The sequence below is a fragment of the Apostichopus japonicus genome, chromosome 7 (genome assembly GCF_037975245.1).
Source record: "Apostichopus japonicus isolate 1M-3 chromosome 7, ASM3797524v1, whole genome shotgun sequence".
Taxonomy (NCBI): domain Eukaryota; kingdom Metazoa; phylum Echinodermata; class Holothuroidea; order Aspidochirotida; family Stichopodidae; genus Apostichopus; species Apostichopus japonicus.
This window is the reverse complement of record NC_092567.1, coordinates 19,699,760-19,722,979: the sequence shown is the minus strand read 5'-3', so window position 1 is coordinate 19,722,979 and position 23,220 is coordinate 19,699,760. Positions and strand designations below refer to the sequence as shown.

Below are 23,220 nucleotides of genomic sequence, written 5' to 3'. Positions count from 1 at the left end.
TGGGTATATAGTGATAGTTACGAAAAAGTTGGCAGATGCATTACAACTTATGCATGAGATGATGCTTGAAATTGAAATAAGAAGTTTGTTGATGAAAGTTCTCACTTTTCATGTATTGAAACTAGGGTGGTTTAAATGATTCCAAATGGGCTGAACTCGTTCTAATAATACTATCACATGCAGCTGCGTTGACCCGTTTCCAGGATTGGAGGGGCAACGCTGCAAGTGCATTTGATAAAGAACATAAAAGATGGGGCCCCTGATCGGAACAACAATATTACTTGACACAAGTATAAGAATATATATATATTAACAGTTATTATTAAGAATGCGATTATTTTTTGTATAACTTTTTGATGGTTATGCTGTAACGTTGATCATGCTTCCCGTAAACGAGAAAGTCGCCGCTTAGCAGCCCAGCCCAGACTTAGCAGCAGTACCATAGCAATTATAAAAAAAACAAGTTATCCAGCACGTTTCTGATAATTATTTATAATAGTTTATCCGTCAAATTGGCGTCATATGTATTCATTGTATATATTTTCCCACTATCTCGTCTAGTGAAATTCAAATTTTCACATTTGAATCTGGCTTCTGAATTTGGTTTTGGACAATAATGCTGAACACTATCGGCAAACACCACAGCGTCCATCGCAGTTTCATTTACAATTTTATTCAGAAAGACATTTATTAAACAGAAACGGTTAATAATTCAATGGAAAATGACTGATTGGATGTAAGTTCGTTTGGTAAAAAAGTAGTCATTGGACATGTACTCTAGCGACGACGAATGCATTATGTATAATATCGTTATATTGTTGATATAGTGCAGAGCTTAGATTTTCAGCGCAATTACTAAAGCCGATATAGACACTAATCCCGTGCACTTTTTTTGGTTGAAATTGTGTAATGCTTTCTTCCTAAAGAGAATATATCATGTTCAAGTTGATGATATAGTTTGGCTGGAAACGTTTCTTCGAACATCGCTGTTATGCGTGGGCAATACCTGGTAGGTTAGACGGCGTATTTGGGGTCATCTGTTATCTCTTTCAATATTTTAGTAAAGACATCTGCAAACATCTTCGGAAACTATATGCACGCACCACAACGCCTTTTTGTGGCTTGTTTTGTCAGCAATCGAATCTTAAAATTTCTTGAAAGTTTATACTGTGGCGCCGGATGACTCAATATATGACATATCAGGTCTATTGACTATTGACTTTGTGTAAATTTCATGCGTTGCCAAGATTATAAAATGATGAAACCAGATACAACAATTGTCGTGATAGTATATGACCGATTGCGGATGTCAAAGTGTCAATTGCATTACGTGTGACTCTGAAACTTATCTATGCGTTCCTTGAATTAATTTGTAAATTCATAGAAATCATGAATGGTACTTGTCTGACAGGAACAATCCGTGGTCTTTGTCCGACAGCTTCCAATTAACAAAAACAGACTTTTGCAACTTGATTTCCAACCAAAGTCATGTGTTGTAAACAAAACATAGATTTACTTATGGAATTACTGAGCAAAGCCTATAACCGAGAAGTAACATACTCACTTGAGAATAACATTTTATTGCCGAGTAACTGGGTTTTATTTAAGATACTATTCAAAGACCGTACTTTGTCTTTTCCCAACATTGCTACAACTTGGATATTGGGCGGCCTATGCCAGCAAACTCGTAACGAAAATCACGGTTATAGTCTCGATTTAAGGGGACTTTATCAAACAAAGATTACCTATTGTAGCAAGTACTTCAGATAGAAAGCAATGAAACCCTGAAAAATCACTGCGCACCACAGTATCCAACTTTATGAAGCGCCCGATTGACGCTGCCTGTTAAAGTTGCAAAGCTTACCGGGGTTTGAATATTAACAAGAGACGAACTCATCTGTCTCTTAGTGTTTGCAGTGTTAGAAAGGTTACTACTTCACTGTAGACACAGTAGAGCGACATAGTGCTCATGTTATAAAGAGACAGGTAACCGACGAAGGGAAGTAAAGTTCCGAAAAAGTAAAGGCGAACAGTACATTAGTGAAATAGAGGTCTAATGTACATTCTGATGTAGTGGACAATCATTACCCGAGGATACTATAGATGCACGTATTCTTATTTTTTTCTGAGGAATAAATTGATAAAAACAGATACCTGCATCCACGTTTTCGTTAATTTAAATCTTCTAGGTCTCATCGTGAAGGTAAAAAGTACAAGTGTCCTTAGTCTGAAACAACACAAAAGTACGATATGATATTCAATTACCTTGGTACTTTTGTAAATGAAGTGCAGTCAGTACTGCTAAAATATAATATCAAGCAAGCAAAGCGGTATGGGTTGTTTACTGAAAATCCTCCATGGGAGTAGAATTACAGTAATTCTTTCTTTAAAGGATAAAATTATTATTCAAAACGGAAAGATGTGTCATTTTAGTTTCTTCCTTACTCTAATTATAATAACATAGACCTTGAAAAGGATGTTCTTTCTTCAAATTGGATCAATTGGCACGTTAGGTGGTAGCACGTACAAGCCATTGTCTTACTCAATCATCGAGTTCCGGTGTCTCCATTCAGGATTACTTATACCCATTATACCTCTCTTTATTTGTTAGTGACCCTTTTCTCATTGACAAAAGTAGCATAACCCACACAATGTGGAAAACAACCAAAAGCATCCTGAATTGTTGTTGAAGTACCTTATTCGCTGGACGACCACGTGCTAATGTAACCACTAGCTCGTATGTAATAAAATGTAAATACCAAGTGGCTTAACAACATAAGTAGCGAGTTCTATAATTCAAAGTTAATCTCATCTCCTAAATTAGCGAGTTACTAGGAATCAAATGGACAACCTATTAGGTTGCATAAGTTTCCAGTCGTTTGAATTCAATAAAAATGGAACATATGCACATTGAGTCATCTCGTCAGAAACTCAATACGTTCATACCAGGTAACTATATACTAGAATGTAAATGTTCACAATATTAATTAAATTAGTACTATCAGTATAGAATAGTGTTTCCCCATCAATACTATGAAGTTGTCGTTTGCTAAGTCTTCATTACAATAATAATAATAATAATAATTGGTTCAAAGATGATTACCTACTGATTTGTACAAATCAATCAAATACAGGATCTAATCGAATGTATTGTCAAGAATGAATTTCTTTAAGCAAACACCAGATGAGAACATAAATGTAATTAGGATTACCATTACAGAACGGTTAACACCCCAAACCTCCTTGGTAGGATAGTTTCATTGGAAGATACCATTTACAGGTTGTTGACTTTACGAATGGCAGATTGGAAACGAAGAGGTGATGGAAGTTCACCCGCGATGAGGTCAATGAAGGGCACGGTGATACGGAAATGGAAAATTGCGGGCAAGGTGATATTAATTAACAGTTCATGGGCGAAGCTTACATAAATCGTTTTCTGACAAGTTTGACAAACTCGTACCGACGTTACATCAAGTAAGTGTTAATGTGTTACCTTGAAGTTCACAGTTTGGCCTTGCAAGTAAGTTAAACAAAACAAATGCTAAATCAACAAGTGTCGTCATGGGCGAAGGTTGGATTGACAAGGTACCTTCACGTAAATATATGGACAAAAATATATGGCAATAAAGCTACGCCAGAAAAGGTAATCATCTTCAGGAAGTGAGATAAGCTTTGCTTACATTTCAACAAAAACTTCAGCTTATGCATACATCAACAACACAACAGACGGTTATAAGTTATTACGTTGAAAAATCAACAGTGATTTGACTAACTTGGTTGAAACGAAACAGAAATAAGTTATGAACATTATGTATCTCGTGCGAAGCATTGACCCCTATGTTGAGTTCAGTGAAAAACCAATGGATCTGACAGTGAAAAAAACATCATTGCACATCACGCCAGTAACGAAACGGAAAAAGCTGCAACGAGGACATGAACTTAATTGATTTGTCACTAGATAAATAGTGCGCACGTGCTTCAACATTCACTGTCTCTTCGGTAACAACCAAGAACAATTTGCGATCATTATATCTACTTAAAAGCTAGTAGCGCGATAGAGACGTTTACTTCAAACAGTGCAACAGCGAGAGATGCTATTTCATCAAGATTTCATTGGAGCAATTTAATTATAATAACAGCATTTCGTGTTAATCCGGCAACTTAAGAGTGTGAGAAAACCTGGTAAGGGCTCAACTTTCTTTCTTTGAAGCTGTCAGTAAATTGACACTCCCAGACTACGCACAATACATAATTAGCAATTTACCTTCTAACGGCTTTAGTGTTTACTGTTTATGCTGTTTTGATTTTGCCCAAGCAAACCATTTGGTTACTTCTTCAGATGCAAAACAAAGCTCAATTATGGAACAAGACTTTTATGGGCTGTAATAACATACATTGATTACAGTGCATTACAAAGTTGTCAAGCAAAGAATAATGTTAATGTCATGTCAGGGTGCTGATGCTTATGTGAACTTGAAAGAACATGTTATGCTTAAAATTTTAGAATTCCTACAACAATGGTGTAATATTAACATGTGGTCAGTACTGAAGAGTAAACATCATAATTTACTTCGCCTTAAGAAGCTTTCCAGAGACTGCATATTTTACAGTTAAATATTCTGAAATAAATAATTATAGAAACATTACGAGCAGTTAAGTATTCAAAGTCATCCTTAGAAGAAAAAAATCTTATCCATACAAAGGTTCCATCGTTTGCTTCCGTTAGCAATGAGCGATAACTAAAACAATAAAGATTTCGCATTTTATTTTGTGTTATCTTTGTTGTTTGACGAGACACCACTTAATATTGTCAATCAAGCAACATCATCGTATAATAACATCATCGCTGCAGTACTCGGGTGTAATTATTTAAATACTAATGGTCATCTCATGACGAAACAAGCAGAAGTTACGTCACTGCCTGATCGATTTAGTGGTTTTGAAGTATGTTTAATATACCATTTCGACCAGCCTGCGACTTCGTGAGGACAAAGAGATGTAAAATACGTCACCCACGTAATTGATAGTGCACAAATACGACACAAAGAATAGACCAACCAACAAATCCTTCGGTGAGAAATTTACCAAGAACTTGCTTTCTTGTCCACAGGTTAGGTTCAGTTTTACATATGATGTCATAACTATTTATAAAAAATCCGTCTTCAATGTTGACATTTTATTTCACAGAACATAAAGAGGGAAATATCCGAACAGGAAAATTCGAGAGTGACGTTAATTCAAATTGATCTTTCCTTGAGGATCAATTAAACGTTTTTTGTGTATAATGGTACAGACAATGCATGACATTAATTTCTTCCGTTTGTATTTGATATGACATTTGATGATATTACTTACATACGTTTACGGTAACTGTCAATTAGATAAAGCAATGTTTAGTTTCGGAAAGAACAACTAAGACAACCTGAATTTAGCAGAATGTCCTAAACACGTTTTGATGGTTTGTATCGTTACCTACGGCCGAAATAAAGACGTCGTTGTTTTTTGCTTTCGTAAAATGTAATAAGTTCCCTTCGTGAATGAAGTTAATAAGATCATGGCGAAGTTATAAATACCAACAGATCTTCTCATTGTTTTTCGAGAAGAAAAGTAACTAATTTCGTAATTAAAGGAATATTTTCATTTCTTCTTATACCTCAGGTAATCAAGGAAGGAGGCTCTATGCAATGGACAAAATAGTATTCCCGATCCTACTGTCATTGCTCTGTGGAACAGTGTTTAGCGCATCACTAGCAGACACAAATTTAAAAGGTACGTGATATATTCTCATCATTTCATTAATTTGATGTAGAAAGGTAAAAGACACGCGTGGAAGTGAGCTCAGAAGAGAAAGATCAAACGGAATGAAGTATAATGAGTACAAAGTGTAAATAAGGAGAATGTGAGTCTCATATAGATCAAACATTTTTCATAGCTACATTAACTGTAGAGAAGAACAGAAAGAGACAGAACACGGCGTAGGGCACAAACGCATCAGCGTGGCTTGAATGTATCAATACACTATAGGCAAATACCCATTTACGGGTTCTCTCTCTAGGAAACTGCTAAAATATTACCCACTACCCCGTTTATAATGCAAAATGTTATTTTTTTTACAGTTTGTGTAACATTAATTATTTCTTCATACAAGTTCGTAAACTAAGCTATTTTTAGTATTTCTTTTCCTCCATATATAAGGCAAACGCTCACAATTTATAATGACTAGTGCTATCATGAAGCCTATACCAGTTTAATGTTAAGCAATGACATTGGTACAACCTAAATTGCGTTGAAACTAAAATACGGTAATAACCAAAACGTCAGCAAAGTAGGATGATTAAATCGTTGTAATCGTGGGTAAACATAACAATGTTAAAGTATTTCATAAGTACACATTAAGCTCTCACATTATCACACACTTGCAATAATTCGGACGTAAAAGTGAGTGCACGCAATTACGCAAGTTATACTTAAGATAACATGACAATTTTTACAAGGTTTTCCGATTTTCTGATAGAATTCCCAGAAATAATGAAAAACAAAGCTATTGATATTTTCATCCAATAACTGTTCTCACGCACTCTATTGAGCTGTTAGATCTGACATACGGTACATGCGTATTAAATTGTACCACTCGCAGTATTCAAATTTGAACGAGAATGGCTTTCGCGACACCTGGAGGGATATACCTGGTCAAGTTAGTCCAATATGCAGATGTTTTTTAGGTTAGATACGTTTCGTCTTTTTACAAATCTTTTTTAATTAAGCGTTTTCACGACGTGCTTGGTAAATCCGTCAGCATTTTAATCTAGTTTCGAAAATTCGTTTGAGAAAGACTAAGTTTACCTTTCCCCACCCTAAGGCTCAAGTAATACCACACGAATCCAATAAATCTAATTCAATCATTTATGCTGTGAATGTGAATCTGGTTGATCCATGCACACTTATATTAAGATTACGACTGAGAAATTTAACTAACCTTTTAAAAAGGTTAAATGTTTATCAACTTGAGTCCTTTCCATCTGATTTCCAATGTAGTTCAGAGATTGACCTTTGACTGTTCTACGTTACCTCATTCAATTAAAGAATATGTGAAGAGAAACGTGAGAAAAATATCAAAGTTAGGTTAAAAACTGCTAATCTCATCATGACCTTCTTGTGGGATTTCATTATTTCAAAAGCTTACATTTGGCTTTCCGTTGTTACCTCTTTCATATAAAGAACATATGCTCAGAGATTTGAGAGATATATAAATTGATAATATATTTTACGTCGGCAACTGCTATCTCATTATCACGTTCTTTTAGACTAAAAAGCAATCTAACCATCGTATTGACGGTCGATGTGATTCCTCACACAAATCTCCCATATCTGACAATAAAATTAAGTCCGCTTGGGAGATATCTCAGGTTAAAAGTCACATCACAAACGAGACTGGAGACATGGAAAAAACTGTAGTTCTTAAATCATCCAGTCACAGATGCAAGTATCTTAAATTGTCTGTAAGTATGTTCTCAAATGCTCGATCTATAATATTACAATCCTTAATGTGACTTGTGTCAACCCCGGTAATATTCACATTGAATGATCAATAGAGAAAAAGAAAGGGTAAACAAAAATTTTTATCCACTTTTAACCACTATTATGTAAAACAAAACGAAATGGTATTCCCTAACATAAGCTTAGTAAAGGTACTTCCTCCTTTAAAATAAGTCATCTTTACGAAATTGCTTATTTCAAACTTCCTGATTTTAAATTGGCAATAACCAACCAGTTTAAGAAAGTTTAATATTAATATAGTGATCTCTTTCATTTCATTATAACGGTCTCGTGCTAAACAATGTCCTGATTCTGTATTTATTGAATAATTTGTCATCTCTTCCATATTAATCAGTCATTTAAGGTTTAAAAACGTGCAAGAGAAACAACATTCATACACGTATCTTACTGTGAGTTATGCAACAAAAAGACCCTGTATTTCTCTCGTGACACGCTCCATCGATAAATTTAGACCAGCGTAAAAAAATTAAAACAAATCAACGAAACAAATCATAACGTTCGCCCTTTCTTTCAAGTCATTCAGCGTCGACATAGAACAGCCTAAGTCAATCCATGCTAGCAATTATTGTTTAATGTTTATTGTTTAGGACATTGGTTGCGAACAGCATTTCAATATAAAAATGACGACAGCTGTAAAACAAGGTAAGAAGTATAGACTAAATGTTCCGTAAAAATACGTAACTGCCGTTTTCAACTTGTTCTCTCATTTAGAAAGAAAGCTTTATATATACTTTGGAAAGAGTTATTGTATAATTTTTTTTATATTGTTACGATGAGTCACGTCTGGACGGCGAATTAATTAGGCGAAAGATGTGCCAGAAGACCTTGTTATTCATTGACAATCCGCCCATGATTAGTCGTCGAGATAAAACATCAGCGCTGTTCCTTCTTACACTAAGTGAAGTTGTTCTGACATTAGATGGATTATTTGTTTGCCCTTATTTCAGGCAATAACAAATATTTGATCATTGTCCGCATGGGTTTTTTGTTAGTTATAGTTTGTCTTTCTATTTTTCCTCTTCTTTTTGCTTTTGAGGGAGGATGTTGTAGTTTGGTAGGAAGTATCAATCATGGCTAATACAACGATAATCACCACAACTCACAGATGCACTGTCAACAACAATTGGTTTTATCGTTTTATCAAACATTATTTTACGTTTCACATTAAAGAAATTTTCGTTTCAGACAATATAGTACTTATCTTAAAGTGAAACATATAGTCCGCACTGTGAGTTCAAAAAACACTATAGGCTGCTTAATATATTGACCCTAATTCGTTGATTTCCAGTTGATCTACGGTCAGTTGGTGAAATAATTAAAAGCTTTATTCCAGCTACATGCAAAGCTAATTCACACAAAGGTACATGAATAATATTATAACTTGACAGTGCACACAATTGCTGAATAATATCATTATCAACATCATATATGAAATGAAGATGACAAGACAAACGCAAAGCTAATCGAGGTCATGCAAACTTAGGATACAAAGATATGAAATAAAATAATTGTTGATTGCTTAGAATGAACAAGATGTCTAAGGTCTAATTTGTTTTGTAACACGGCATCATATTTTGATCAATTGGAGTCTAACATTAGCTCAAACACATTAAATGTGGTGAAACTGGCGAAAGAAAATACTGGTAGTTTTTTATTATCCATCACCATACGCACACCACTAAATAACAACTGCTTGTCGTTAACACGTTACTTTGGATCAAAACGAACATGAGAATAGGTCAGACGGGCCCCCCTTGGATACTCAGAACACCATACGATGGGATTGATTGATTGATTGACGCATTGATTGATAAAGTGAGCAATTGATTAACAAATTACTTATACAAACAGTAACGTATACGTCGGACGTTTTCTCATTTCTCAGTTTCTCTTCCAAACATGAATACATTGTCCCATCTGTCTTGTGTTACATAGGCTTAAGGTTTTACTAACCTCTTTCTGTAGAAATTTGCAAGTACAATCCAATTGCGTAAGTTGTGATGGAATTGTTTTGTTCAGATTTTGTTCGTAAAATAAGATGAATAGAAGTGCCTATGGCCAGAATATCAGTCCGTTCAGGTTTCGTTCATGGACTCAATGACTGCAATGGTTCGAATATGTTTAAAGCGACTTACAAACGCCTTCTCAGTGTCACGTCACTGTTCGATGATATGGACAATGTAGACGATGATGCATGAACGACGTCATTCCATACAGAGCCCTATTGTGTATCCACTAATGTATTTGATATCGCTCATAAGAGGGTGGTTGATTTTAAGAAAGGGCCTCTGAAAGGGGCAAATCATTGCGATATCCTTCCTGATTGTTCTGGTTCGAGTTTGAAATCTAAAGTTGAAAACCAAACTTTGCGTTTCCTCTTTATGTAATTTCTCGGTGCATCTGTTAGAATTATATCCTACTGTCAATCATCTTCACTAATATTACAAGGTAGTTGCCGATGTTGTGCAACGACAATGTAACAGCATATGCCAAAGAAATAAGAACATTCTAGAAATGCATGAACTACTTCTTACTGACGAGTCCTTCTTTATCTGTGGCGAATTGTCATTGAGCAAAAGAATACAAATAAGTAAATAAAACCTTTGTATCAACCAGAACCACCAAATAGAACAGACTTTCCGCTCGATGTGCAGCACTTTACAAAGTGCATCCTTTCCACGGGAACAGGAACGGGAAGACAGAGCTTTTCTATCGATTCCCTGTTAGGCACCGAAGGAAGTGCAAATATCAATCCACCGAGACATTCCTGTTGTTGGATAGTCTCGCCTGAAGGGCAAAAAATGGACGTAGACAGTTTTGTCCACGGGATACACGTTTGGCTGCATGCTTTTATGGGGAGAGTGTATGAACATGCACTCAAGCCTCTATTAACTATAACCAGATATCAAAAATTAAAGGACAATGATTCACATGTATTACATTGATTTGAAGACATTTCAGACCAACAGGTAAAAGAACTTCCTTAAAATGGCCTCTTTGTTTGACCCCCCAAAAAAAGGAAGATACAAAATTACTAAAATCTGAGGACGATCATTGTTCAAAAGTATTGTCATGGTAATCAGATCAGATTTCTCCGTTAATTAGTCAATTTTTCGTGTAGGCGTTCAAATATTTCTAAGAACTCAAATTTGTGTGCAGCTGAATGATAAAGGAAAGAATGTTATAATCCAAGATTTTAATACATGTTACCTAGCCGACGGGTTCTTTCTGCGTCCTTTGTCAGGTGACCACTGAACGACAAAGGCAACAGCCACGTCAGTTTATTCATTCGGAATCCGAGTCTACCATTGTCATAAGATGTTTAAACTTTTAGTCAGACATTGATTTCTCTGCGTCACTTAGGTTCTTTTCATTGTCCTATGTTTTATATCACAATTTCCTCCCAGGATTCCATATGGCATGATAAGATTACAATTATGCATACTTGATATTTAGTAAAACAATATAATAGTAACAATAACACTTAAATCTGAACACTGCTATCTTTCTTCTCACCTTGAAGATTACGAGGACAGGTTAGACGACGCCAGAGAGAGGGTTCTTAAACTTATCGCTGGATTATTATCTGATGATACGTACCAAGAGCAGTTTACTGGAGAACAAGACGAAGATGACCTTGCTGTAAATATACCAATTCTTGAAAATTTGCTCGCCGAGAACGACGGTGAAGATGTAATTGACGCTGACGATACGGCAGAGTTGATTTTTGAATCCCTCTCTAATAATGGAAGACCCATAGACGAAAAGCGTGCTGGGAGCCTAGATTGCCTGGAAGCATCATGTGAAGATGTTGAACGCCGGGGACGGCAACCGAATAGAAACGCCCATTACAGGACGCTTCCATTCGGGAAAAGGGTACAAAGGCAAACTTTCTCGACTGTCAGGAATACGCGAAAATCAGCTGTGAAAAACAAGAACAAGTCACGTGCACGCCCACCCCTTCTTCCCTTCGGAAAATGAACAGTTGTTTTTTGAAGTTATTGAGATTATCTTAAGCACTAGGCCACGTCCATTGTATTCATTACACGAAGACTCTCTCACTCTTTGTCTTTGCTCCTGTAATTTCAGTTAATTCGTTTGACATATAATGTATATTTCCTCTCGTCCATTAATAGATACTAAAATGATTTGTATAAATTACTGATGAATTTGAGAATGGCTAATGACAGAAAAGAAGTTTAACAAAAATTGATGTGCTTAATTTTGTCTAAGCTTGATAATTTGGCTTGATTACACGTGAAGATAATTTCTTCTTAAAAGATCAAATCGTTATAATGGTAATAGTCGACACAAGTCTGAAATATATTGCACTTATTAGAACAAGACAATGAGTGATAGTGTGGTCTAATTATATAATTACATCGCGATCATTCATTAACTTGCTACTTTCGGATTTGTTTCCACTCAATATTAAACAAACAATTAATTATCTTTAACAATTTGCATTCGACTACATCAATATTTATTCTTTTACAAACGGCAGAGACCTTAATTAAACTTTTTTGCTGATGCCATGTGTTTAAGAATGTACATGTTATTTCGCAACTTCAAATGTTTTGCTAGTCTTTCGGATTCTCTTAAGATTTCTTGAAGGTATGTTATATTATTATTACAAAACACAACTCTCTTGGCAAAGGTTTCGTATAAGCATATCGACGTGAAAAGTAATAAAATCTTGATCAATATCCCATTCAATTTACGTACATTTGAAACAAATACATTTTAGATTAAATTCTACTTTCGCTGGTATTTAGGAAAGCATCAATAATTGGAAGTCGGGTAATTTATGGATCAGCATTAACATTTCATTTCTAAATTCCTGTCTTTATCTGAAAATCACTTTATCCATGGCTTTCTCTCGAATATAAAATAAATTACTAACTCATTGTGTCCAGAATACATATAAACGCTGAATGTAGCCACTGTCTGCAAGGCCTTATTTTACCTATTAATTATTGTAATTTTTGAAGGTTTTCGTTCTCTGAACTGGAGAAGACCAATATTCACTTGGTATGACATACGACAATCCGAGATCAAAATTACACCTGCCAAGCATATTTGCTGTGTGGATTTCACAGACTTCTATCATTCAACTTCATTGTGCAAAATAACACTCCCAACACTTTCTTATTACAACAGTGATGGGAGAATGAACATAATAGAAGATAATAGAACAGCCCCCACCTGTATACATCACAAACAACCTGTAATTGCCCACAATTTGACATTTGCACGAGTATTTCAAACGATCCTTGTCACTTCCGTAGGAATACTTGGACGAATATCATAGAAACTAAGCAGTACTTGAAGTTGATATTTGATATGCGGAAAGATTAATGTGACATTGTTATTTAACATACTATTCGTTCTTGCTCCTTGTTCGAATTCACGGTTCTTTTTATTTTAATTAAAACAGAACGGAGATTTCTCCAGCCTGTGGCGTCTGTATTACAGTCGATGTTTTCAACCTCCGTGAATATCGATGCAATACCGTTCTGATGAATTTTACTACCCTTGGAAAACGGTTGGGTCATATGCTGGATAAATTTGTAGTTAATAAAATTATTAAGATTTACGTTAAACAATTTCAAGTATAAATATTGCAGAAAAAGTAAAGAAACTATTACTTTGTTGATTCTCGCAAAGACCTTTGAATAAATTACAAGTTGAGATCCATCTTTACTTTTTTATTTTCATGCTTAATGACCTGTGTTTCTTTGTCTTTATGTGAAGTTTACGAAAGAAAGAACCAAACATGGAGTTCATGATAAGCGGTTCCAGGCTACGGTAACAACCATCGGTTCCAAATTTGAAATACTTTGACAATTGTAAACGTTCTAAGCATGTTTTTCACTTAGAAGTCCAAGTAACTAGTATAGATTTTTTTAAATGTTCAAATGCAATTAGATACCGTTTCTAGCGGGTATCACTGCCCTGGTCGAAGTAGAAGATGTGCAATTTTATAACCAATTAGAACAGTACATAATAGCAGCGTTTAACAATTCATCACAGCTTCCACGTTTGTTAAATTTTTAGTTCATTCAGTGAAATTACTTTGTCCGGAATCCAACTTCAGAAATACCTGATTAAGAAAATATCATCAGAAATAAAAATTAAACAAGTTCTCTGAAAATGATTAGAGGCCGTTTTCGCAGTACAATCATGGATCTGTGGTAGTAAACATGTTATACGATATGATATTAATCTAGCTCTAAAAACTGATGGAATGTACTAATCAGTATTGACAACACGACGTTAACTAGCGTATATATATACGTTCTCTTGTTTGCCAACACTAGCCTCTTTTCTCCAGGCACTTTTGTAACTATTATAAGAAATACTGCTTCTTGTTTTAGTCAGTGATGAATCAGCGAATTGTGCACAACATTGATAAGTTGGGGGCAATCAGTCTGGCAATTTTGTTGAAAATGGAATTTGACTCGCGGATGATGAGAAACTGATCAAATATTATATATTGATAATAAAGTTTAAGGGGATAGCGTTAAGATCAAACAGTTTCTTAGGCCTCGATTGGATCAAACGAAAATTGCCCCAAAGATAATGAGAGAAGACTAGTATTACCACTGATTGTAAGGGAATTTCTGCAAGATATAGCCGAAAGAAATACACGCATCATGTTGCGTTAATAACCCTAATATTGGTGACTTAATAAGTAGCACATACACACAGATGTTCGTCGCTTTTGCGAGTGGTCAATTTACCTTTCGAAGCTGACCTAATATTTCCATCAAATTTGCCCTAAGAAATTAAAATTACTCTTCTCTATTCCATGCACAAATTCTGCATAAAGTTATCCATCTTATATTGACCTCTGTCCTTAATAATTCACAGAGACGCCATTGACTTGGCTCATCTGACGATATATATATAACGTTTTATAATATCGTACATTGGGTATTTGAAATCTCTGAACATTTCACATCTGAGTGAAACGATTAAGGTCCGTTGCTCATTTGACAGCAGCATTGTCCTTTTCTTTTTTGCAGCAGGCTGCAAATCGTAAACTTTTGAATTATTTCTTTGAAACTATATTCTGACAATGTAAACTGAGGAATAAAATTTAAAAAAAAAAAGACAATTTAATCAATCAGAAATTTTAGCGAACAAATAGATATGTGTTGACTTTGCTACCTATTGACTAAGTAAATTGCATTTGATCATATGAAGTAATTTCCATTTGTATTGTTGCATGTGACTGATACTGACACGAGTAAAGACCAGATGAACGATATCTTTAGAATCCGATTAAGGCGTTGTTTGCGACGTTCATTATCCGACAAATAGAATAAGATGCTTTCGTTTAAGCAATCAAGTATTCCACACATTGGCGTACATAGGCTTTGAAAGGTGAGGGCCAAATGGTAAAAACCCTTCCCGCGACTGATTTAGATAGTGGTATTCATCTTTATAGAAGGACTATAGTCAGATGAAGAATTTGTCGGGGTTGCGGCCCTTGTGTCGGTGAAGAGAACTCCCATGTATTGGGCCCTGCGGATATTCCCCAGAAAGAAACCAAACACTTAAACTTCAAAGATGGTGCATTCTGTGGCATGTTTAGACAATAAATTAGGTCATAAGCAGGCAGTGGCGTCACCAGACTTTTCAGTCTGGGGGGGGGGCACAGGGGGGCACCAGCATTTGATGGGGGCACTTAGGTGGATACGGATCGCCGTCCTGGGGGAGGGGTCTAAGGGGAGTGGGTGCCCCCTCCAGGCGCGGCGGAACGGGAAAATTATTGAGGGGGGGGGGGGGGGGGCTAATGTGTATCTAAGCGGAGCGCCACCATCAGTTGGCGCGGAGCGTACAAGAAAATTTTGGGTTTTTCAAAATATGGGTCTCAAGCCTGCAATTTCTCAGATTGCACGTAAAAGTCTGTAAAAACATTGTAATTTGTATATTCGATGGTGTTTTAAGAGAGTAGCTATTACTCGTAGTGTACTCGCAAAGACGTTTTTGAGTGTAGTAAGGGGATGTTGGAGAACTGGCTGAAATGAAGCAAGTCATTGGCCTAAGACGAAGTTGTGTTGCGCTTACCGGTACTCACACTCACTGCTTCCACTTTTCACGGGGCGTGAAGACGCGGTTGGGGTGACAATGTGGTCTATAGCCAGGGGACGGGCCGAGGGTCCCCCCAGCATTTACTAAAATTATTACACCTATTTAGTATACGTGTGCATCGGACAGATCGACAAGTATGCATTGAAAAATGGGCAGATGCACGTTTCGGAGCCTTGGTAAATATGGGGGGCTTATCATGCATTTGCCCCCTCAACTTTTTCATTGGGGGCTGAGCCCCCAAGCCCCCCCCGTTCCGCCGCCAATGCCCCCTCCCCTTTGGAAAATTTTCGCATACGGAGGATGGGCTAGATGCAAAATGCTGCCTCATTTGATGCTAAATTCGATCTGAAGATATCTCCAGAAATTGCTATTTTTGAGGTAATGATTTTAACAAGGCGCAGAATTTTGCAGAGGATATGAACCACATGCTGTCGATATTATGCCTAACCCTATCAATAGAACCTACATTTGTTGAATTAATGTGTGCTAACCCCCGACTCCTTTCTTGTCCTTCTCGTTTTCTCCCATTATCTATTAAGATGTAAAAGGTTCCAGCATCGTTATTGGCTCCTATCAGGGATCTCACCATGCAATCCAAAGTTTGATCACACATCGAGTATGGCTCAGTATGCAGGTGTGAACATTCGCCATTTGTTCCTACAAGCATCTGACCTCAAATGACCTCTGCACCCCCTACACAACAGGGTTAATATATGGGTCCACAAATATAGTCAAGTATGGTGCCTGCGGACCCTCACATTCTCACATTTCGTCAGCTCCTAACCTGTCAACCTCAGACCAAGGCAACATATTGCAGTACCCTCCCTTCTCACAGTCATGTAGCTCGCGAAGCGGACGTGTATATCCGCTGGTATGGCGTGAGCACTGACACATTCAATGTAAATATCGACACCTGTTGTGATGGCGCGGGTTACGACTTCGATACCCGACCTTCAAGGATAAACTTTTTTCATTTTTTCGCAGCTCATTTGAAGAAAATACGAATTACTGTGCTGCTTTGTCCTTATGAAAAACCAACTCAGATGATGGGAGTTGAATATAACAAAATATATATATATTTTTTTACCAACCCAAATCTCAGATGGGGGGTACTCGAGGGGGCACTATGTTTTCCAGGGGGGCACGTGCCCCCTGGCCCCCCTTGGCGACGCCACTGTAAGCAGGTACATATTCATCCTCTGAATTGTAAAAACAATCCCCGACTGACGGCCAGTGGTTCTACAATGAGTGGTATTCTGTTCTTTAGAAACAGTTTTGTAAATTTCCAAGAGAACAAGACACACTTAACAATGGGCATATATACTCGTTCATGTAATACAGTAAAGAGAATGATATTACTGAATTTGTACGGATCCTGTAGCCTTTTATTAACGTTGTAATAATTTATAAATACCAATAATAAATTAACTAAATACCAATGCATATATCGCATGCAATGGAAATCTACACTGACCTCAAGGAATGCTGAAATCTCAAGTTCTTGAAAATATATATAACGCAAAGAATGTTGACTATTTCCTGCTTCCTGTTCAAATCTTCTTGCTTTGCTGAAATTTATTCATTTTAAGTGCCAAGACAATTTAGACGTCATTGTTTTATGTGAAACAACACTTACCACTGCTTTGGGTTTTGCTTTGGGTTTCTAAGTTGAAGTAATGAGTACCGTTACAAAATTACACAACTTAGCACAAAAGAAAAGGTGTTGTGTTGTGCTGGTTAGGTATGATCAAGTTACTGCATCAAAACTAAAAACGATATTTTTGCGGAAGGCATACCTAAGAGAAAACAAGTAGAGGCAACGTGTTTTATTAATAAATTAGGAATTTTTAGGATCTGAGATTGAAGCAGCGGGAAAAAAGGGTGAAGAGATGAATAGTTGAGATTATGTGTTAGTGAAGCATAATGCAACGCTTAAAACATTATTCTAGATTTTGCATCATCGATCACCGTATGTAATGATATCATACACAACTAGATATTTCGTTTACGTGATTTATTATATATATATATATATATATATATATATATATATATATATATATATATATATATACCTATTTATATATACCTATTTATATATATGTATATATATTTTATGTTAATGCAAATCATGTAATCGCTCATATTCAATCGTACTAAATCTCATTATCAAATTCAATCAAATCGTCAAATTTAATCAAATCGTCAAATTTAATCGTACGATCGAAAGAAAACCAACCGCAGCATCAATTACACTCTTTGCATAAGGAAAGCATATTGCTAGTACAAAAAATATTTGCAGTACCGAACAATAGTATGCTCGAGGTTAAGTAAGGCATGACGAGCGTGTGAAATAACATCAAAGACCACCATCGAGTGCCGCTTTTGCTGTTAACATCTTTTCAGAGACGTGGGAAATACCAGACCGGTGCCATTTAGCAAATTCAAGTACAACAGACACATGCAATTTTACAATACATACAACCTGTTACTGCTCTTTAACAGAAGAATGTTACAAATACGTCACACACTTAATACATTCCAAAGCATGATCAAAAGCACCTGGTATCATTCCAGTGGACCGTGGCGCGGATCGATGTCCTTTGATGTCGTTTGCTTTTTCCTCGCACACTTTCTTAATGTAGTCCGTTTTTCCCACAATGAATAGTCCAATGCTACGATTAATTCTGATGTCGACCAATGTCTGTAGGCCTATGCATTGATTGACTTTGATACGAGGAATTGTTCAATACTGCCATTGCCTTTGATGATGCGATTTGAGTTGACGCTACAGGTGTTCTATATTGTGATAGCGAAAACTCCCCCCCCCCCCCTATTATAAAATATCCTAGTTAATAGGTGTGTTTGGTGTGTCTCACTTTGTAAATATCATTGAGGCACTAACTGACTATGATCCGAAATCTTTTCCTTTGTTTTTGTTTACTTCATGTTTTCAAGGTAGAATATTAGCAATGTTGAGATTGAAACCGATCCCATCATTGGGTCCTTTTAAGATCTTCAATATTTTAGACTCAGTTGTTGCCAAATCCATTTCCGTTACAGAAAAGAAATATTATAACATAAATAAAAGAAAAATGAAAGATGGAGCACATGACGTCATATATAGACGTGCTCAACACTTCTTCAGCCATGTTTTTGAAGAAACATTAAACCTGAGAGGTCCCCCTAATATAACAATATTTTTCTAAGCTGTTAGGGAAATTTCATTGTTCATCGCTGTTATCTCTATCACATAGACCAATGATGGGTAGGTTAGGGTCTCCTTTTACAAATGCGATTGTGTTTTTTCTACTGCAATCGACTTTCATGTTACAAGTAATTACTTGCTGTTCATGCTATTGTTTTTATGCGCTGCTAATACGCAGCAACGATATTCTTTTTGCCCTTGCACTCCATGGAAGGCGAGGAAACTGCTCGGTGTCCCGGATGTAATTAGAGGGCTTTTCTAGTTTAGTCGGTCATGTAGATGGGAAAGTACATAAGTAAGGAGAAGACAGGTAAGAGAGGAGGTATGTACCAGTGGCGGAGCGTCCATACAGTCAGGGGCGGATCCCCCCCCCCCCCTGACGGACTCAAATGGACTGCTGGCGCCCTTTTCAGCTTGTTAACACTTTTTACTTATTCGCGATTATTGACATTTTAACTGCGCTCTCATCTACCTATTGACATTTGTCACATTTTTGTGGTGTAATTTTCTGACAAAATATTCTAACGGCTATTTATTCTTCGTTTAGCTGCAAATTAGCAAGGCCCGGAAATGGTAATTTCCGGCGATCTAGGGAGTATCATTCTGTACGCTCCGCGCCAACCTGTGGTGGCGCTCCGCTTAGATAGTGTCGAAAGCGCCCCTACAGACCATTCTCGCCCCCTCTGACCAATACCCCTAGCTCCGCCACTGGTATGTACAACTATAGTCCACACTTACTGAACAAACCACTTTCATTAGAGAATCACACTGGACCTGAACAGCTAACATCCATATAGTAGTTTCCATTACTTCGAAAGCATTAATGTCACAGCAATAACATATTCAAATATGCAGCAATGTCACTTTTTACGATGCTAAATCACCCTCTATATTTCCCGCTTATTTTGAAGGATAAAATTGGAATTAGAAACTAGAATGCGGAATTAGACCTAGGGCTATTACATATTATCGTTAAATGCTTCCGCGGGATCGTCAGTTCTGACTAAAGCAGCGTTCTTCCTTTTGATCATCAGGTTGACAAACGAGGCCAATGAATTGCTCAGTGAATTGCAGCTTACTAATGAAATGTTACAAACCAAGACAACCTGCAGCTAGCTTCATCTTTAATATCTAGGGAATATAAAAATGGACGCAAAACCTACTGGATTTTCGCGTAATTGAATTCGTGACAACGCCCTATTATCACATCATGAATTTTGTAGCCGAAATAGTTGCTTACTTTTTACTATGTTTATGTTTATAGTAAATCTCTGAGGCCTGCTACTTAATTGAAACACCAAATTTTGACCGACAGCTAACGGTCCTAAACGGTTAGGCCCATGAGCCAGGATTTTCTTTGAGGACCGGGTCACGACCCAATAGACCAGTACCACTCAGATTATTAGAATTAGGATATCGACCTGATGATCAAAAACATAACTTTTTCTTGTCCTCTTTTTCTATCGGCAAGCTTCGAAATTGTATGTAATTTATTCAAACTCTGCCAATATGCACCACTGATTACACTCCTTAATTCAGTGTTCTGCTATCATTTATCGGAGTACAAAAGTACCATTAGCATGAAGAACTGTGTCGTCGTGAAAGATATAACTTATTACCTAAGATATAGGCAAAATACCTCATTTTGTATTAATAAAAGATAACAAAACATTTAACTAGTCAAGTTTCAACTGTCATAACAACTTATCATATTCATCGATTTCAAAACGTGATACGAAAATGATGGCGGTATGTTGAAACCAGAAGCAGAGCCGTATATAGCACATATTCTTTATTGAGGTCGCCCTGTACAAAATCACCGACGCAAAACCGTGAAATTTGGAGGAAATGTTATTTGAGAATTTGCCACGATAAGGTTTAAGTAACTGCAAAAAGCAAAGTTATTAGTTAGTTTGTCGAAACTTGTTAAAGTTTCTCAATGTGGAACAAGGGATTCAAGATAAAGTTGAACTTTTTTTTACTTTATTTATTGGTGGGTTTTTATGCTCTTGGTAACTTTTTATTTGATTTGTTGTTCTTTGGGGAGGGGGGGGGGTCCTGTTGAAAGCATGGATACTAGTGTCTCTTATTTTAAGTAGGTAAAATATGTCGCGAAATATTCATGTCTGAAATATGCATGTGGCTGGAGGATTTGGGAATAATTTGTTGTATAATGATACACGAAAGACCTATAAAGACTTATAAACACGCAAACAATATAACTCATGATATTATTAGGATTTTAGAATGATTGCAAAGCATTACTTAAATGACCACCTGTTACGGTCTGGTGGGGTTGGGGTGTGGAGAAGGGATGTCCACGTAATAGAATCCATCTTAGCAATTAACCTCGCTTGCAATTTTATCCAAAATCCTGCAACTTGAAGATAAAATTCAAAAGTTATAGCAATCATATGCACGACCATTATTTGGTTGATTGAGCAGGCAAAACAGAAAGACAAACGCAGAAATGCAGAAAAGTGGTTTGCCGGCGCAGATCGATGGATGTGTGGTGGTATATTCTCGATACTTGCAGTGTGTTCAGTGACGGAGCCGATAGAAAGCAGAGCCACTGTGGGCGGGGGGGGGGTGGGGAGTGGGGTGTTTTCGTGGGGAGTGGGGTGTGTTATTGTGGCTGCGTTACTATGACTGCCAACTGGATCCTCTGAAAGTTTGACAGGGCACTAGACCCAGACGACTCTTATTTTACCAAATATCGTCAGTTACTGTCCTGCTTCCGCGTTCACGGAGTATTACTCCGTAATGCCAAACCTAAGACTTCTAGCAATTTTTAAGATAGAAAAGTTTATACTCACCTGTCTGTTTATGTCTGTGACCGTCCAAGGAGGGGTAAGTACTTCTTTAATTTCAAAATTAGGATGATTGATGTGCGTCCACTTTCCAACACAAAATAAACCTGTTCGGTAACTTGGTGAGTTAAAACTTCATGGGGTAATTTGCATTAAATGCGTAGTCATACAGATCCTACAACCCCTTGGTCAAAATATGAGTCATGTTATGAAATTCTTGAAGATTTTTAACACGGTAACCGGCAGTACTACAATACGCTATTAAATGGATCTTTACAATTTTCAAAATGATATGTGTAATTGTTGATAGAAAGAGTAACAATGGCTCCTCCTCGTAGCCCTACGTAGCAGAAACGACATTTCACCAAGTAAACAACGTGGTCGACACGAAAAATCAAGGTTATTCCTCCACCGAACACGTCCCATTCGAAATAATCCCATGCCGCGCTTCCATACATGAGGTCTCCATAACATACAAATCTCTGAATGAGAGAACTTAGAAACTAAAGAACAACTACATCTGTTTGAGTAAAGGTTCACATACAATTAAAAACACGAGAGTGTATGCCCGAACACTATAAACATGTACAGTAGCATTCCTGAGCTCTTTATAGATTAAGTTTAATCTAACAATAGAATTTATTTCAGAAATCCGTTAGTGAAAGGCCATTCTCAACACAAAGGCTTGTACACCTGAATTCATATTTATACTGTATTCGACGTGACGACACATCGTTGGGATGAAACCAGTGGTATACTTTATTCAATATTTACCATAGTTTCCTGTATATTATGAGACTTAGCATGTGATCAGCTGTGTCGTTGTTAAGTGTAGGTTATTGATATAAAATGTGCAGTCAGTAATTTAAAACCAAACGGGTCCGATATTTTACTTAGGTTCCATGGTATTCATCGACCGATAGGTCCCTTCTTTAATCTGCCGTCGGGCCTACCAAAAACATCAAGCCTGTAAGGCAGCCAATAAAGAAACTTAAGTCAAAATGCCCGATACAGCCTATTGTTTAATGCCCTTAAAATTGATAGCAGAAATGATATGTTCGAAAACGTACAGCTATAGGCCTGAACAGATTTCAACTATAGATACAATCAGCGGTGTAACATGCGACCGGTGCGGCTAGTGTGGTCTCCTGGGACTTTGGGTCCGGGGGATCGGTGAAAAGTACCGGGGAAAATAACCACCCTGTGGAGCCAGCTGCAAGCCAGCAAAGCCGCTGGATATGGATATATGTGCAGTATGTGAACTAAACGGGTCTCATTTATACCTTGGGCATATCCGGGATTATCTGTAGGGGTGTCAAATATAACAAATAGCTCACCCAAGCCTCAAAACTTGGTTGAGCTTGGGTGAATGAGGACTTTACTTTGGGCCCAATTTCTATTGATGCATCGGGGCCCTGTTGCTCTTTGCTATTCCACTGACCCATGAGCCAGGGCCCCATCTCTTGACACTGTTTTGGCAACCTATACCGGCACCATGATTATGCTCAAATCGGTAAACTATAGGAAAAGCTTTACTTTTTAGCG

General features: G+C 37.0%; 1 protein-coding gene and 2 long non-coding RNA genes across 4 annotated transcripts in view; 1 reads left to right on the top strand and 2 right to left on the bottom strand.

Moving 5' to 3' along the window:
* The window catches only part of LOC139969643 (uncharacterized), a 60,183-nt gene extending 46,923 nt beyond the window's left edge, over window positions 1-13,260 (top strand). For both annotated transcript variants that reach the window (XM_071974778.1, XM_071974779.1), the window contains 2 exons: window positions 5,659-5,769; window positions 11,081-13,260. In XM_071974778.1, the coding sequence (XP_071830879.1) occupies window positions 5,685-5,769; window positions 11,081-11,538 (543 nt within the window). In that variant the 5' untranslated portion in view covers window positions 5,659-5,684 and the 3' untranslated portion in view covers window positions 11,539-13,260. The remainder of the gene's footprint in view (window positions 1-5,658; window positions 5,770-11,080) is intronic.
* The window catches only part of LOC139969646 (uncharacterized), a 335,050-nt gene that overhangs the window by 185,413 nt on the left and 126,417 nt on the right, over window positions 1-23,220 (bottom strand). The gene's annotated exons all lie outside the window — the stretch shown is intronic.
* On the bottom strand, window positions 13,406-22,178 carry LOC139969645 (uncharacterized). The gene is made up of 3 exons (XR_011793775.1): window positions 21,682-22,178; window positions 14,489-14,645; window positions 13,406-13,660 (listed from the first exon to the last, which is right to left on the bottom strand). It is a non-coding gene; the product is annotated as an uncharacterized lncRNA (long non-coding RNA).